At 37.0% G+C, this 19,751-nt stretch overlaps 1 protein-coding gene across 1 annotated transcript in view; it reads right to left on the bottom strand.

Annotated features, from left to right (window-relative positions):
- The window catches only part of LOC135155122 (low-density lipoprotein receptor-related protein 2-like), a 70,570-nt gene that overhangs the window by 47,351 nt on the left and 3,468 nt on the right, over positions 1 to 19,751 (bottom strand). Inside the window, exons 3-12 of the mRNA XM_064103836.1 lie at positions 17,981 to 18,019; positions 16,751 to 16,863; positions 15,146 to 15,213; positions 13,264 to 13,475; positions 12,562 to 12,615; positions 10,022 to 10,135; positions 8,389 to 8,514; positions 5,122 to 5,469; positions 3,414 to 3,563; positions 124 to 237 (exon numbers count right to left, since the gene is read on the bottom strand). Coding sequence (XP_063959906.1) covers positions 124 to 237; positions 3,414 to 3,563; positions 5,122 to 5,469; positions 8,389 to 8,514; positions 10,022 to 10,135; positions 12,562 to 12,615; positions 13,264 to 13,475; positions 15,146 to 15,213; positions 16,751 to 16,846 — 1,282 coding nt within the window. The 5' untranslated portion in view covers positions 16,847 to 16,863; positions 17,981 to 18,019. The remainder of the gene's footprint in view (positions 1 to 123; positions 238 to 3,413; positions 3,564 to 5,121; positions 5,470 to 8,388; positions 8,515 to 10,021; positions 10,136 to 12,561; positions 12,616 to 13,263; positions 13,476 to 15,145; positions 15,214 to 16,750; positions 16,864 to 17,980; positions 18,020 to 19,751) is intronic.

Here is a 19,751-nt window from a genome sequence, read left to right as displayed (position 1 = left end):
TGAATCATAATATTTATGGATTCCTTCTACCACACGACGCAACTTCTACTTGTGCAGAGAACTTAGAAGGTGAAGATTATCATCACCCATGATGGGAGAGAAATAAACTTTAAAAGAACTCACAGTATAACTCATCCTCTCCTCCGGGGCAATCTTCATACCAATCACATTTCCAGGAATTGTGGATGCATGAACCGTCATCACATTGGTACTGGTGGTTGCCTTCCACACACTCTCCTGAGAAAGGGAAATAATAATACAGTTTCGTATTTTGTCTCTTTAACGTCTCCATTTCATAAATGATTATCATCAATATTATCAACATCATTCGTATTATAAGTACCTTGTCCATCATACAAATGGTTATGATCACCATCACCAATGATTGTCCTTCTCATCCCCAACATCATTACATTAGCCTAATCACTATCATCATCAACGACATCTGTATCACCTTCATCATCATCATCATTGCCATCAACATCATCATCATCAGTCAATCATAATCATCATCATTAGGGTGATTCCATACGTGTCGTACGGGACATTTAGAGAACATTTGACAGTTTTTTTACAAGAAAAAAAAAGAATTCCAGTAACTAAATGTGATCATCAAGTACTACCAGAGTGTTAGAAAAACCAAGACTTAACATGACTTTAATTCACATCCTGTATAATACAGATTTAAAATAGTAATGTGTTGTACGGACGCAGAAAAAGTGGCTTTTTTAGAAACCTCAAGTTTTTACTCTAAAGTCTGTGAGTTGGACTGATAATTTTCATAGAAACTGAACTCAAATTGATATTCAATTACCCAAGAACAAACACATCTATGAAAGAAAGCAAAATAAACATTCATGAATAAATAAAGCAAATTACAATTTTTAAGAACATTGTGGCATACAGGACACTCAAAGTGTGTCGTACGGGACATCTCTAAATTGAAGCCAAACATTCTTACTTTATGTCTCTGTGACTTCTTCAATCATTTTATTTGGCTGATGATAATGATAATCCTATCAAACTAAAGACATTCATTATGTTAGGAACTGCTATTGGCTGAATATTTCTGTCAATATATCATAAACAAAATAATGTGTCGTACGGGACACTTGTGTGTCGTACGGAACACTTGTGTGTCGTACGGGACACTTGTGTGTTGTACAGGCACTTGCATGTTGTACTGGGCAGCCTGAATAAAACAATGAACTTTTTATCAATCAGAAGGGGAGCATTGCCCCTAAATTCTTCCTTTTTAATGAAAAGTCTTTTAATAAGTAGTCATTCAGGACAATATAATTAAGGAACCTCAATATATACAATCGGGAGCAAAATGTTATCATTTTTTTTCATGATGGGAAATGTACAATGGTTCATTCACAGCATGTTTACGAGCAGAAAAACTTGAGGTTTTGTGTGAAGTTATATTTTAGTGAATTAATTGATGATTTCCAATACACTATTTAAACAATGAATGAATGAAACTGTTTGTGTAAATTATGGGGCTAAAATGTACCGGTAATCATTTTTCATATAAAATGTATATCTACGTGATATATGTCACAACTGTCACTTGTAATTCCACAAAATATTTTTTATAAAGAAATGCGGTTCTACTTTTTCAAACCTTTCTGCAATTCATGAAACCATATGGTTTGTCTTATTTTCCAGATTTTTTTTTACAACTTGAAAAAAGTAAGGAGTTTCAATACTGTATATAAAAAAATTAGTGATCATCAAGGGAAGTCCAAATAGATAGGCTAGGGTGAATCAATTTTCTTTTCATGTTCAATGACAAAGGAATTAACCTGCTCTGACCAGTGAAAATCACCAGTTTAGCTGAAGGGATTCACAAAGGAATACGCCTACATGAAATCAATTAAAATGGTTAGAATCACCTATTTCATGTTCTATGGAGGTAAAAAAGTGTTTTTTAAGTTCACTTTATGTCAAATCAATGACTTGAATTAAAATAGGCCTACTATTTATAGTTTCTGAATCCAAATCCTGCAATTAAATGCATTATATGTTGTGTGTCGTACGGGACACGTCCCGGGACATGTCCTGTACGACACAGTGTGTGTCGTACGGGACAACTTTTAATAGGACAATTATTGAAAAATGAAGGGCAGTAATTAGATCCTTATGGGATAAATCGATCACCCATGGGTCAAAGAAAGAGAAACTGATATTGTGAAATTGCATCATCAAAAATAAAATTGTAGGAAAAACTTTTACATTTTCATGTGTCGTACGGGACATTGCCAAAAATAGGTTCGGAAAAATCAGGGCTGCCCCTATTATGGATCATGAAAATGTTGTAGATATTATTTGGAACCATCAATGATACATTATTCCATTGACCTGCAATATTTTCAATCTTCTCGTGCTTTGCCAATAATTGTTTCAGGCAGTGTTTGTACTTGACTATTTAATTAGCAAAATTATTGAAAATTGAAAATTCCATTGTTCCCCCCAAAAAAGCTATATCTGACTTCACTTTTGGTTAAAACTCATAATTTTCATAAAATTTAGGTATCATAGTAAAATATTACACTACTTATGACTTATTGAAAGCATGTTGAAATTTATGATATTTTTGAAGTTCTAGAGTGGAATCGCCCCCAAACACCAAAATAAATTAGGGTATGTTGTGTTCAGATCCCTTTATGATCGCTCTCCAGATTCTCTTTACCAATCCACTTCTTTCTTTCTTCTCTCCCCTCCCTCCCCCCTACCGTCATCATTATCATCATCATCATCATCATCATCATAATCATCATCATCATCATCATCATCATCATAACCATCATGACCATCATTGCCATCATCATCATCAATCATCATCATTACCGTCATCATCATCATAACCATCATCACCTTCATTGCCATCATCATCACTATCATTATCATCACCAATTATAATCATGATCATTGCCGTCATTATCATCATCATAATCATCATCATTATCGTCATCATCATCGCCATCATCATCATCAATCATCCTCATCATCATTACTGTCATCATCATCATCAAAATCATCATCATGATCATCATCCTCATCATCACCATCACTGCCATCATCATCACCATCATCATCATCATTAATCATAATCATCATCATCACCATCATCATCACAATCAAAAGCATCAACACCACCATCATCATCATCATCCTCACCATCATCATCATTAATCATAATCATCATCATCATCACCATCATCATCACCATCACAATCAAGAGCACCAACACCACTATCATGATCATGATTATCACTATCATTTACAAGGTTATCATTCCCATCATAATCAGTTAGTACAACACCTATATACACAGTTGACATCATCATCTTCAAAACCACCACCACCACCAGCACCATTCTTCTCCTCATCATCATCACCATACATACCTGGAGCCGGCAGATTGGCGCAAACCTGGACATCCTCGTCTGTTTCATCTGCGCAATCAACAATATAATCACACTGCCAGTAGCTGGGAATACACTCTCCATCGCTGGCGCATTGGAATTGTCCATCTACGCATGGTGCTGGTGTGAAAGCTATTGAAGGAATCAAGTGTAAATACACATTCAGATATATATGGACAGTTAATGTGTCATTTATTTCATTTCGTTTATTTCTATTTTCAACAATTCCAGTTTGTTTTGTACATTTTGACATACAAATAACAAAACATATTTCAAGTATCCCTGTACAAAAATTATATTCAAGATTTATATCTGTATCTAGCTTGCTGTTTGGACACCTGACATTTAGAAGTTTTTTTAAACTTTCTACAGGTTGGTTCATTTCCCAATTATTTTATTCTTATTTTACCTCACTCTGTATGCACCAGTTAGTCAAGTTATTTACCTTTTCAACTGCTTTTGAAGAAGGTAGTTGTGGTAAACATTCAGGAAAATTGAAGTCAAATTAATCAAATGGATTCATAAGGTTACTGAATAAAATTCAGAATTGAATACATGGGCCCATATTCTCCACTTGGGTTTATACTTTGGTCTTAAGTTGTGGTTAAAAGAGAACCAATTATGACGCAAACGTCTCCCAGTTCAGGTTTTCTTTACCAATATCAAGTTCAAAGAACTTTTGTTTACAAAAAACCCAGACGTATGAGAATGATTGAAGCTCGTCTGAAACTCAAATCATCCAGAACTGTGTGGGAATTTAGCAAATTCAAATAAGTTTCTTCACAACTAAAGAATGGGAAGAGAACAAAATAAGCATATAAGATAGATTGTAAATAAAACTTTGACAATATCAGCTTCTAATAATTTAAGATCCGGGGCCCATGAAACAAAGCTTGGCAATGATCGTGGAACATTTTTTTACGATTGATTGCATTGACTGCAATGTACAATCAAGCATAAAAATCAAGTGGACGATTAATCGCTAAACTTTGTGCTACGGAGCCCAGGTTTATCAAAGCGCAGCTAAGTTACATTCTACTAGAGCACAGGCCATGGTATGCATAAGAACATTAAAGGAGAATGAAACCCTTGAAACCAGCTGAATCCATATCAAAGAGAAAAATCAAAGAAACATATTGTTGAAAGTTTGAAGGAGATTGAATGAATAATAAGAAAGTTATGAGCATTTGAATATTGAGATCACTAATGCCATGTAGATCCTCCCATTGGCAATGCGACCAAGATCTGTGATGTCACACACGTACCGGTACAACTCCCTCATTACTTTAGTACTTATTTCACTTATATTCTCACTTTTATAGAGTCTATCACAAGGTGAGGTGTTCTCTTTCTGAGAGGACAAGTACAGAGGTTTCACAACATTACATCATTGATGAATCGTTTGTCATATGATTAGAATGAGCAAAAAGAGATGTTTTGGGGTATATTTTCAGTGTCTAAAAGGGGAGAGTTGTTCATCTGTGACATCATAGATCTTGGTCGCATTGCCAATGGGAGGATCTCCATAGCATTAGTGATCTCGACATTCAAATGCTCATAACTCTTCTATTGCTAGTCCTATTTTACTCAAACTTTTGTTGATCTTATTCTTTGATTTTTCTGCTTTCACAAAAGCTAACTTGCTCCAAGAGTTTCATTCTCCTTTAACTACTAGACCAACAATACTTACTGGACGGTTCAATAGCATTGAGTTCAATTTGGAAGCCACGCCCTCCCGGGTACCGTCCGGGATAGAAGAACATAAACGCCGCATTGGTTTGTAGAGCAAAGAAACCTTCTGGTTGGAAGCGGTAATTATAACTCGCCAAATCGTTCACGGGGTGACTCACATCCGTTCCGTTTTCAAAGTTCAAAACGGCTCCTAGTCTCAGTTCGATATCGATGAAAGTATATCCTATGATGAGATCAGGGTCCTCGGTGGTGATAGCCCAGTAACGGTTCTCAAGAGCGGGGTACGGGTTGGGATATGACGGGTTCTGGACGAGCATCGGTGTCCCTTGAACAAGGGTGATGTTTACTGTAAAGACAAACAAAATAAATGTGTTAGGCAAAGTAAAAAAATAAAAATCTTTAGCATCCTGCCATTTAAAAAAAAAGGGATGCCCTTTTTTTTCTTTCAAAATGGCTGACTGACCAATTTCTTAAACAAAATTGACAAGGAAATTAATTTTTCAAATTGGCTGCTCGGATTTTATTTTCAAGTCACCTAACTCTCCTAACTAAAAAAAAATAATGAAATTTCCCTTTTTATATAAAATGAAACAAAATGAAGGAGTCGGCTTTGGTAAAATGCAGGCGAGTGCAGATGCTAACACTATTTGTAATTAGGCCTAATTGTTAGGCATGATAGAGGCCTAAGACTAGGTAGGAGGGTTATAAAGTACACTGTCACGTAGACCAAATAAGCTTCAGGCTCTGCCGCGTTGACAATGACACCAACACTAAACAGTTCCATTGCAATTGGACTGTCTACGTCTTGCGACAATAGGATAAAAAATAAAACCTTCAACAACTCGATCCTCCCCATGCTCTCTGTCTCTTTGTACCAATCTCTCTCTTGCACTTCTCTTTATTTTATTTGCCATTCCTTCCTAACTCCTGTAATAATTACATTACCAACTAGTTTAAATCCTCTACAACCTATACCGGACCGGGAAAGACCAGGCGCAGCTGGCAGAACTCGACACACACCACAGGCCCAGCGACGCCGCCGCAGCTGCCCCGATGGATCAGACTGGGTTTGTGCTGTTTTCGGTCAATGTATTGTACGGCTGGCCGAGGACAGTAATTAAACACCTTTTTTTATCAAGATTTAAGCACGAAATAACTCAGTAAAAGCGAGCTTGCAGAACCAGTGGGCATGCCAACCAGTGCAGTATTTAAAACGATTACTGACTCAAAAATACGAGACTAACGCTTAACAAAAAGGGATCAAAAGCATACCAAATCTGGCCAGGAAATCGCGCGACACCGTATACCGTGCGTGGCATAATTAGAAAGGCAGGGAAAATCCCCAAATCGCGGGGGGGGGGGGGGGGGGATAGGGCTAGGGGTGCATGGTTTATTGGGTGGGGAATGGGACGATCGATGCCTCACTTTTGGGGCGGGGATGGGAATGTAGGCCTAAAGTTACACAGGTGCGTATAGCGAGGGGGCGGGCAAAAGTTGGAGGAAAGGAATTCTTATTGGCCCCGGCTTTTCCCTCGGTATAGGACATTGAATGACAATTAGCTTAATTCAATTAAAATGCTGAAAATTTCATCAAAATCGGATAACAAATAAAGAAGTTCTTGAATTTTAAAGATGTGCATTATTCCAGTGAAACCTTGAGTTCTAGGCATGTCTTCATGAATATTCATTAGGTGGGCAGATGATGTCATATCCCACTTGCTCTTTCAATGTATTTTATTATATGAAATTAGGTTTATTAAAAAATGTTCTAGCTACCAAGAACTAAAATAATTGGATTGACAACTGATTAAGTGCATTAGTTACATATTGCCACAACCTATTTCATCATAATGGAGACACATCATTTACACATGTATGAAATAAATGAAACAATTATGATTTGATGTAATAACATAAGCAAAAGGAAAGTGGGGATGTGACATCATCAGCCCACCTAATAAATATTCATGACGATGTGCATATGACTGTTTAAAGAAAATATTGATAAACTTTGAAATTCCATTAATTTATTATTTGTTATCCGATTTTGATGAGATTTTCAGTATTGTGCTTTGTGAAAGGCTCAATTTATTTAGGTATAAATATTTTCAGCCTGGACCATATCCTTTAAAGCCTGAAAAGACTATAGCTCAAAAATAATCTAATCCAATTTAATCGAGATGGTGACTTTCTCAAAGGGGCACTTAATAAATATCAGATCAAAGGATGTCCATTGACACATTTCTTATCAACGTGAACAGATTTAATCTATTTCTCAAGATTCTTTATGAAAAAAACTTATAAAACTCATATTATAAGATATAGCTATTAAAATTTGAGTATATAGTGTTTGAGAGTCCAAGGATATTGTAACACAATTCTAACGCTGACTTTTAATAGCTCCATGCTTTGTTAGTTTTCACCAACGACTGTCATAATGGCTACTGAAATCCACATATTCTGATTGGCTCAACGCAAATACGTTAAAGGAGAATGAAACCTTTGGAACAAGATAGCTTGTTAGAAAGCAGAAAAAATCTAAGAAACAGATCAACGAAAGTTTGAGAAAAATCGGACAAATAATGAGAAAGTTATGAGCATTTGAATATTGCGATCACTAATGCTATGGAGATCATCACATTGGCAATGCGACTAATACGTGTGATGTCACTTGTGAACAACTCTCCCCATTACTTAAGTATATATTTCACTTAAACTGCCTCTTTTATCACATCTATCGGTAGATCATGTGTTCTTTCTATAAAGGAGGGAATGTAATACAGATTTTAAAAGAATACATCATGTATAAAGAGTTTGTATCACCATTAGAAAAAGCAAAAAGATACATTTTGGGGGTATTTTATAGTCCATCAAAGGGAAAGTTGTTCACATGTGACATCACACATCCTTGTCGCATTGCCAATAGGAGGATCTCATTAGCATTAGTGATTGCAATATTCAAATGCTCATAACTTTCTCATTATTAGTCCTATTTTTCTCAAACTTTCTTTGTTCTTATTTTTTTATTTTTCTGTTTCGACAGAAGCCCACTTGTTCCGAAGGTTTCATTCCCCTTTAATATAATCAACCTTTTTTGTACAGACCTTTTAAAGATTTTTTTTGGGGGTACGAAACAACCTCAACTTTTTAGTGAAGAGCATTTTTCTTTCTGCTAGTCAACTTTTCAGTCGGCACGCATTAACCCCCCCCCCCCCTCCCTTTCAAAAATCCTGTGTACGCTAATGGTGTATGCGGCTAGGCCTACCTTTCTCTCCTTGACCACATCCAGTCTCATCTTCGAAATCTTGGCATTCAGGAAGATAATTACATACAAAGTACTCCGGTATGCATTTGCCATTTCCACATTCAAATTGGTCACTGGTGCACTCTCCTGCACACAACAAAAATAATTGAAATGAAAGAAATGAAATACAAAATTCATTATACATGATACTAAGTTTTATGTGAGATATGATTAATATGAAGAATTACACAAATGCAATAGATCTAGTCGTATATGGACATGGGACGTGCCATATTGCATCGATCCCTTCTATCTATAAATCTATCTATATATCTATCTATCTATCTATCTGTCTATCTATCTATCTATCTATCTACAGTATCTATCAATCCATTAACCCATTTATTTTTCATATTTGTTTTCATCAGGTAAAAAAAAAACCACATATCTGTCGGTACTCTCCATTTGCACAAGGAAACTCGTAATGGCATTTTTTTATCATGGATGCATAAACAGTATATACATACATGATTAAATATTAAAGGAGAATGAAACTCTTGGAGCAAGTTAGCTTTTGTGAAAGCAGAAAAATCAAAGAATAAGATCAACAAAACTTTGAGTAAAATAGGACTAGCAATAAAAGAGTTATGAGCATTTGAATGTCGAGATCACTAATGCTATGGAGATCCCCCCATTGGCAATGCGACCAAGATCTGTGATGTCACACACGTACAACTCTCCCATTCGGACACTGAAAATATACCCCAAAACATCTCTTTTTGCTCATTCTAATCATATGACAAACGATTCATCAATGATATAATGTTGTGAAACCTCTGTACTTGTCATCTCATAAAGAAAACACCTAACCTTGTGATAGACTCTATAAAAGTGAGAATATAAGTGAAATAAGTACTAAAGTAATGAGGGAGTTGTACGTGTGTGATATCACAGATCTTGGTCGCATTGCCGATGGGAGGATCTACATGGCACTAGTGATCTCAATATTCAAATGCTCATAACTTTCTTATTATTCATTCAATCTTCCTCAAACTTTCAACAATAAGTTTCTTTGATTTTTCTCTTTGATATGGATTCAGCTAGTTTCAAGGGTTTCATTCTCCTTTAATCTCTCTGTGTAAACATGGATCTATCTCTATCTACCGTTCTACCTACCTATTCATCTAGCTAGTGTGTATGTTTACCTATGTGTGCGTATTTCATATTTCATTCAGCAGGGATATAAGTTGCCCATCCACTCAATTTGCAATCGCATTCTAATGACTCATGGATGTGCGTCTATCTGTATTTATCTATCTATCTATCATATCTATCGGTCTACCTATCTATCTATCTATCTATTTCTTTATATCTATCTATCTATCTATCTATCTATCTATCTATCTATCTATCTATCTATCTATCTATCTATCTATCTATCTATCTATCTATTTCTTTCTATCTATCTATCTATCTATCTATCTATCTATCTATCTATCTATCTATCTAACTACCTACTTATCTATCTATTATCTATCTATCTATTTATCTATCCATCCATCCATCTATCCATTTGGTATACATCCATTTATTTATCTATCTATACAATATTCACATTTGATTTATTGATGGATAAGAGTCTAACATCGCTCACCACATAGTAGCTCATCCTCCCCTGTTATACAATGATCCTGGTAATCACATCGTAATGATTCATGGATGCAGAGACCGTCAGAGCAGCGGAAAAAGCCGTCATCGCAAGTCCCCCCTGATGACAAGAATGCAAGGAGAGTAAAATGTACAACGGAAATGATGATGGTGATCAAGATTATTAATGATGAAGATAATGATGATGATGACGAAAATGATGATGATGGTGGTGATGATAATGATGATGATGATGGTGGTGGTGGTGATGATGGTGATGATGATTATGATGATGATGGTGGTGATGGTGATGATTGCGATGATGATGATGATGATGGTGGTGGTGGTGGTGATGATGATGAAGACGACGGTGATGATGATGATGATGATGACGGTGGTGATAGTAATGATGATGATTATGGCGGTGATGATGGTGTGATGGTGATGGTGGTGATGATGATGATGATGATGATATGTGGTGCTGCTGCTGGTGGTGATAATATTTGTGACGATGATGACGATACGACGACAACCATGATGGTGATGAATCATGATGATTATGATGCTAATGATGATATGATGATTGTGATAATGATGATGATGACGACGACAACAGGAAAGCAGTAACGAAAATCGTATGTAACATAAAACTACAAAATGGATATCTACATTATGAAGGTCACACATTTATCGGCAAGCAGAGTAATCATATACGTCTTCGAACAATAGCACTGGCACTATACATCCAACATCAAGTGTAATTATTATGCGAATAAAAAAAGGATTAAAGTTGAATTTAGAAGGGGGTGAGTTTCCATAAATATGGGTTCCACACACAATATATAGTATATATAAGTTGTTCAAACAGATAGCATGTCACAAAAATACTCTGCCTTCTCGATATTTTGCTTTGAAACTCTATGAAGTTAGCCACCTGTCAGAGCCCGAGAGACGAGTGTACAGAAAAATCACTCTGAGTGTGACGTCACCGGGGGGAATTTAGTATAAGAGGTGTCCGGATATAATACAGAAATGCTATGCAGAGAGAGAAAGATGATTTTACTTTTTTTTTTCAAAGCAACTCAAATCAAACAAATAGGAATCGGATGTACAAATCTTTACTTTCCCTGTATAAAAAACAGTATGAATAACTATCATGAACTCTTAAATCATGATGTAAGATTGCAAACAGTGAGTTATTGAATGATATTTTCACTATTTCTTATTTATTTCATCACGATGTTCCATCAAGTGAGTAGCTGGAAAGTAATTCCGGCGGCTAGCTCAGCTCTGCGCGCGCTGCACGCCTATACAATACACACAACACCCAGGCATTGAGTGTACCGTACAGTAGTGGTCTGGTACCGGTATGTCGACCCGCAGTTCATGAGCATGCAGCGATCCCCTGGCGTCTTTTTCTTCTTTCCTTTTGTCTTTGACTCCATTTTTATATCCTCTGGATCATTTCCACTCAGCTCATTCCACAGAACAATCTTGAATCAAACGTACTATTCTTCTCGGCCTTCCGAGTTGTTTTCTATATTTAAATTAATTACGCTAGAGGTCATCGTCACACATACAAACGCAATTTGCAAGTGAGTTGAAGACAGCAAGAAAGGTATGCGGTATAGTACGGTAGCTCGACAGCTAGCTGAGCCGGAGCGGGCGGCCGGTCGGCACAAAGCAATTCCGCAACCAACTGTGTTTTTTGCAAGAGCCGCGTCACACGCGGATAAATATGTCATAATAACACGTCTGCTACGTTATCGACTGGTGAGAAGATCTCGATCAAATTTCATATTATTCGCCTTGAAATTATTCCTTTAGGGTCTATGGTATCATTCTGAGGGAATTTACATATTAGGAATAATAGTACGGCCATAAATATACTTTTAATCATTTCCTCTTTGCAAGTTTTCCGGCTCGCAGATACAACTTTAACTGCAGTTTATTCCATTATGACTTGTTTCGCCACGGACACAGTCCCGAACGAAAACAAGGCATTCAAATCGTCTAAAATCGCTACAAAGAAGAACAGTTTTAACAATGTAGGGATATATTATTGACTATATGTCTTTGAATAATTATTACTTCCTTTCAGTATCGTTCACATAAAATCAAATGCGATAAAATGAAGTTTTGACACCAAAGTAAATATGGAGGCGTACGTGCATAGTACACAAAACGGCACTGCCTTGTTTACTACACCGGGACCGAATACCCCCCGGTGACGTCACAGTCAAAGAACACCCGTCTCGGTAGGCATTGCTTGAGCGAACTTAGGGAAAATGGGTAGGGATAAATCGTTCAAATTCACTATTTTGAAAAAAGAAAATGGGGGGTCGAATCACCTCTTAGTGTTTGGGGGGTTGTAAGGTTGCTATTAATGTAAATATCTCAATATTTGGAATCGTCTTCTTAATTCAACTTTAAGCAAATATTTCACTCAATTAAATAAGTACAAAATTGTCTGAACAGAATGCACAAAACTTAACCTCGATAGAGATCTTCAAGATATAACATATTCATGTAAAATACCATACGCACCTGGTGTAACTTCATTTGGGAGATCTGTGCCACCGGCCGTAACTGGAACAATTACTGTGTAAAGAGCAAAATATTTTTTCCTCATTATTATTCATTATTTCGTTCAAAACTATTTCGCCATGTCCATCAATTGGAAAAGGAGGGTGAAGCTGTTGGAAGATGCTTGGTCTTATTATGCCCGTCTACGAAGATGACAACCTCGGTCTTAAGCAGCGTCTCAATCTCAATTGGAACATCCCCCTGAATAAGAGTGGTGAATCAAAATTATTTCGCCATGACCACTAGTTGGAAAAGGAGAGTGAAGCTGTTGGAAGGTGTTTGGTCTTATCATGACCGTCTTTACGAAGATGACACAAACATCGGTTATAAAGCAGTGTCTCAATTGGAACATCCCCCTGAATAAGAATGGTGAATATAGCCAGCCCTGACTGGTTCTCTAAAATTATCGTAATGACATAATATGACATTCTTTAATCTGAATTTCATAGTAAAATATCGTTGACTAATGATCATGATGATAAAAACAACATTTTAATTGCCATGGATTATTTGAATATTTTAGTACCTTTCACTTCAAAGGTCTGTGATACTTATTAAAATCCCTGATTCATACCAGTTTATTTCTATAGGCCTACCACTTTTGGTATTGAAGAAAACATGGATTCAACTTATGATGATATCGCAAAACGATTAAGATGATACCTTGTGAGATATCAACCTCGGCATTTGACGATCCAAGTTGAGCATTATTTGAAAGAGTGGTCGTAACAGCATCGTTGATGGAGGTAGATACCAGGTTGGCTACGGCTAGTTGAACGTCGAAGGCTGATGTGGTGTTCGTAGCTTCCTGGGACAGAGTCATCCCGATCTCACCCGACACTCCAACCGCTACACCCATGACCACACTTCCGGGACTAGGAAGTAGAAAACATTGATATTATGATAAACCATATATGCTTTTGTCACATGCACCAACAAATCCGATTCTTGGATAGAGTTTCATCAACATTTTCGTCCGACAATTAAGTTGTCAGATCTGGCAACTTTCCTTGAATTTGATTGGCTGAGATACAATGTTACTATGGTAACTGTCGGATAAAAATTGGACTTGTCGGATGAAACGTCTGACAAGTCCTTTGATAAAACGCTCCCTATATAGCTGGAGAGCACTTCATGAAAGGAATTGCCGGACTTTTTTCCGACAGTTACTATAGCAACAGTGCTTAAAGGAGAATGAAACTCTTGAAGCAAGTTAGCTTTTGTGAAAGCAGAAAAATCAAAGAATAAGATCAACAATATTTGAGTAAAATAGGACTAGCAATAAAAGAGTTATGAGCATTTGAATGTCGAGATCACTAATGCTATGGAGATCCTCCAATTGGCAATGCGACCAAGATCTATGTTGTCACAGATGAACAACTGTCCCCTTTTGGACACTGAAAATTTACCCCAAAACATCTCTTTTTGCTCATTCTAATCATATGACAAACGATTCATCAATGATATAATGTTGTGAAACCTCTGTACTTGTCCTCTCATAAAAAGAACACCTCACCTTGTGATAGACTCTATAAAAGTGAGAATATAAGTGAAATAAAGTAATGAGGGAGTTGTACGTGTGTGACATCACATATCTTGGTCGCATTGCCAATATAGGAGGATCTACATGGCATTAGTGATCTCAATATTCAAATGCTCATAACTTTCTTATTATTCATTCAATCTTCCTCAAACTTTCAACAATATGTTTCTTTGATTTTTCTCTTTTGGATTCAGCTGGTTTCAAGGGTTTCATTCTCCTTTAATTCGTGACCAATCAGAATCAAAGAAAGATGCCAGATATGACAAATTGCTAGACGGAAAATGTTGATGAAGTGCTCCCGTGCAGACAAAAACGTATCACATTTATACCAATGACACACCATCAGTCGGTTTGGAGAAGGTTATCGGTGTGGCAGTAACATACACACTGCAAAAACTCTGGTGTTGATTTAACACCAGCCCGGAATCTATATATGTCCACACCCAGAGAAGTGTTAAACAACACCAGTTTCGTTTTTGGTCTAACACCAGATAGGTGTTTATACAACACCAATTAGAATTAAAACAGCATCGGTTTGATTCCAAAACTGGTGTTGTTTCAATACTTCTCTGGTGAGGACATATATAGATTCCAGGCTGGTGTTAAATCAACACCGGAGTTTTTGCAGTGCAGTGGCGGATCTTGGGGGTACTAGGGGTTTAAACCCCCACTTTGTGCTCCCTAAAAATCATTTAAAAAGGAGTGCAAGATCAAACTCCAACACCCCTTTCATGTTTACGAGAGTCGCCCAAGCCAGACACATTTATAATAGTAGAAAGCACGGGGCACACTTTTTTTATGAAAACTTAAAGCCTTTTACACGCATCAGTGGTTAATATCGGACTTCGGAATAAAGGACAAATAGTCCCATATAATATCGGATAAACTGTCCTCTGCGCGTATATAGTCAAAGATATTATTGCAGAAGTTTCATGATGATATATTATATAATTTTAAAGGGGTGTTATTAGTATATGCCATTTAAATGCAAAATAGGAATACCTCAAGCTGGTCACACTTGCACTCATAACGTAACCTCCGATCTGGTTATTCTGCAGCCCGTTCATGATCTGAAAAAGGGGACATAAATGTGTGATTGAAAAAAAGAAAAATCATCTTGACAGAAAGAGTAATTCGCAGTAGATGATATGCACTGTCAATGATGTTCTCTCATGATGAAACCAGAAAATCAAACAACACGTTCAAGAAAGAATTAAGGTTTATCATGATCTTCTTTTTGATCCGCCACGAATGGAACATGTTTTCGGTTGGTAAATTAGATTCTCTATCATTTTAAATCCCATATCAGAACATTTTTTATGATTGATTGCATTGACTTCAATGTACAATCAATCGTAAAAATCAAGCATACGATTACTCGCTATAACCTTTGTGTTACGGGACTCAGATGAAGATGAAATACCATGCACCTTCGGAGAGAGTTGAAAACAATTTATTTGTCGAGATTTGATTAGGGTTGTACGATTAAGCTCAGTCCACATTTGACAACAAGATACATTTGGAGTTATCATTTTAGCACAGCACGAATGCCTGCTGGAAAGATAACAGTGTTCCACAGTATGTCTCAGAGGCTCAGAGTGTGTTCTCAGTATGAGACACAGTGTGAACAGCACCTTCATTGTAAATAAGGCATTTTGACAGTACGAACCAGAGCTTCACATGTTCCATTATGTGATCACACTGTGTGGACACACTGTGAACACACTTTCAATTCAATTAATTTAACTGTGAACATACTGTGAAAACACTATGTGGACACACTGTGAACATACCATAAACACAATGTGAACACACTGTGAACATACCGTGAACACACTGTGTGGACACATTGTGAACATACGGTGAATACACTGTGAACACACTGTGTGGACACACTGTGAACATAACGTGAAGACACTTTGAACACACTGTGAACATACCATTAACACACTTTGCACACACTGATAACAGTGTTCCACATTATGTCTCAGAGGCTCAGAGTGTGTTCTCAGTATGAGACACAGTGTGAACAGCACCTTCATTGTAAATAAAGGCATTTTAACGGTACGAATCAGAGCTTCACATGTTCCATTATGTGATCACACTGTGTGGACACACTGTGAACACACTTTCAATTCAATTAATTTAACTGTGAACATACTGTGAAAACACTATGTGGACACACTGTGAACATCCCATGAACACACTGTGAACATTCCATGAACACAATTTGAACACACTGTGAACATACCGCGAACACAAAGTGTGAGAATGTGAACACACTAAACACGTTGTGAACATAATGTGGATACACCATTTGACACTTTGAGACACTGAACACAGTGTGAACACACTTTTGAACTCAGTGTGAGACACTGTGAAAACATTATGAACACACTATGGAAACACTGTGAACACACAATGAACACACTATGGAAACACTGTGAACACACTATAAACACACTATGGAAACACTGTGAACTCATTGTGAACAATCTGTGAACTCAGCACCCAGTGCAACTCCAGCACAGTCTAGCGCCAAATAGTACATAAGTTACGAAATCTTTATGAAATTACACACAGGTTTTTTTTTCAGGTATATATTACCTCGGCTTCTGCCTTGCTCACAAACTCCATGTATTCAGTAGATGAGGGGTCATTAAACTCTTGCCTAAAAGCAACTCCATTCAAGGTGGCAGTCATTTCGATATTCACATCGCCTAGGTTTGGTAAATGCAGATGATAATAAATGATTAATAATAGAAATAGTAATGTTGGGAAATAATATTGTACACACAACAACTGGTTAAAAAAATATCCAACTCTGGGTAGTTCTCAACCAATACCGTGTATAGTTGTCACCCAAAGCACACACTATTGGTTTAAAACTATCTAGAAGTGGATAAAGCTTTAACCAAGTGTTGTGTGGACAGCATGTTGCCCAACATTTGTAAGAGTCTTTACTCATGATAGGGTATACCGTTTTAACTTTGCCCCATTTTTTTTTCATCAAGTGAAGAAGGAATCTCGGCATAATTCGTTGAGCTGTGCATCGTTCTCTCGCCATTCAACATCGATCGAATTAACCAACTGCCCCCACGATTACCGATCCCTTTTTTTTCTATACCATGTATCTTTATATAAAAATGTATAATATATGACTACTACCTGCTAAATATCTCTTTCTTGTGTTTATAATACAAATAGCAGAACTGTAATGACAAACATAGTATAGTTCATGTAATAAAAAAAATCAAGTGAGAATATCAAATGATGCTTTTTGTGAAATCTTATTTGGATCTCTTCTATATTATGGGGATTGAGAAAAATCCAGTGGATTTTATTGGTATTGATCTATTTTGTCCATTTTCTACGAATGAAAGTAAACAGTCACCATGATTGTAGAAGTTTCTCTACAGGATGTGCACACTATTCTAAAGCTCAGACTCATGAAAAAGGATTATATATGTGGCCACTGAATTTAATTAACTCCAGGACTCGTATGCTATTTGATATGCAGTTTTGTTGCCCTTTGACGAAAAGAGTCTCTTATATTTCAAACAAAAATAATGATAATAAAAAATATCCATGATGATATTAACATTTTTAAGTGCCCATTTCCAACAACCAAATAAACCCACACCAATGATGATAAAGAAAATCCCGTGTGTATAAAGTGGTGACACAACAAATACAGATTATTCTATATATAAAAAATAGAAAACATAATTATATTACTTCAATTCAATTTCAAAATTTGTATTTTCTAGAATCTAGTATATTAATACAATGATCTAATCTGGTTAATAAATATCATCTAGCTTATCATCTACTTACCAATAGATACCCCAGGTATGACAGTAGGAATAACGGTACCTGAGGGGGAAGGGAAACGAGATTTAGATTGCAAAAAAAATATATAGAACAATGTAATATTATTCCGGGGCCCGGAATAACATTGTCATATAGTTATTCCGGGGCCGTGGTATCCTTCGGGAGTAGTTTACCACGCAAGTGTAGTTGCCGGGGGTAATCTTTCCATGGGAGAAAAGACGATTCATAAAATACATTTGAAAAGTACTTTTTAGCAAAGTAGATGATCGGGGTATATTTTCAGCATACAAAGGAGGGTTTGTCCAGTTCATGTGTGACATCACACATATTATGGTCGCATTGTCAACGGGAGGATCTCCATAGCAACAGTGATATCGACTTTGAAATGCATGTAACTTTCTTACTGTTTGTCCAATTATTGTTCGCAAAATTTCATCGATCTTATTCTTTGATTTCTCTGACTATTCTCATACAAGCTAACATGCCCAAAGTGATTTATTCTTCTTTAATACACCAAAGGAAAGAATTCGATCGGCATATAGCTCTTTTTATCGTACAACGAATAAAATAAATAAAAATGCAATGCAATATTTTTTTTACTTCTAAATATAGCCGGATGGGGCTGTACAAAATCAAAATTGCCATATCACGTGTATGTATCGTGGATGAAGTTTTCAGGCACAGATCCTGATTGGAACTTTGGTCGACATGTGAGTCTTCACAAGAGAGTAGCTCAATGCCAGTTTTTGGTAGCACACACAGAACTTGCTGTTTCTTTACACAGGTCAATGTAGGCCATAGGCGGCGGAAGCGGGTGGAGGGGGGGGGGGGTTCCGCCCCCCTTAATTTGAGGTGGGGGGACGGACCCCCCTAAAATTTCTGTTGATAACTTTTTTTTGTTATGCTTGTCAATTTTGTTTCCTGCGTCCCCCCTAAATGGAGGTGGACCCCCCTAAATTTTTGTGGTCCCCCTAAAATTTTGGTTGATAACCTTTTTTTTTGCTTGTCCAATTGTTTACCAGTGTCCATCCCAAAATTTCAGGTGGACCCCCCCCCCTAATTTTTTTGGCTTCCGCCGCCAATGCTGTAGGCTGTGCATTAAGATCACTATACAGTGCGTCCCAGAAAAAACGAAACCGAGATTTAGCGATGATTTATCATAACTTAATCAAAAATAGAATAGACAAATGACCTACCAATGTAAAGCTTAGAATCTCCTCTTTCATCTAAAATGCTGGAAGAAAGCCCATGTAGTTCCTTTGCCGAAAACATCTCAACCATCTGTGAATGATCTAAGACCGGTTTCCTTGACAGATCATTTTGCCAAGGTGGCTGAGAAATTCATAGCCAAATGGACTCTTTCCGATATGGAGAAGTTCATTGATCCTGCACAATTCGGCAACACGAAGGGAATCTCAACCTCGCACTACTTGATCGATTTACTTCAGATGATCCACAGTAACGCAGAAAAGTCGAAAATGATTACCACGATTGTTACAACTGATTTTAGCAAAGCGTTCAACAGGATTAACCACAACATAGCCATTGCCAAGTTGCTTCAAATGAACGTCCGCCCGTGCGCTATCGCGTGGATAGCGGACTTTCTTAACAACAGGCAACAGAGCGATAAAGTATCGCACATCTTTCTCTGATTGGCTAGAAGTTTATGCAGGTGCTCCACAAGGGACAAGACTTGGCCCCATTGTTTTCCTTGCAATAATCAACGATGCGTGCAACAGTCCTAATCCCCCATCCTACTGGAAGTTTGTAGATG

The sequence above is a fragment of the Lytechinus pictus genome, chromosome 8 (assembly GCF_037042905.1).
Source record: "Lytechinus pictus isolate F3 Inbred chromosome 8, Lp3.0, whole genome shotgun sequence".
In the NCBI taxonomy this organism is placed as follows: Eukaryota; Metazoa; Echinodermata; class Echinoidea; order Temnopleuroida; family Toxopneustidae; genus Lytechinus; species Lytechinus pictus.
Note: the sequence above shows the minus strand (reverse complement) of the source record. Positions and strands in the feature narration are given on the sequence as shown.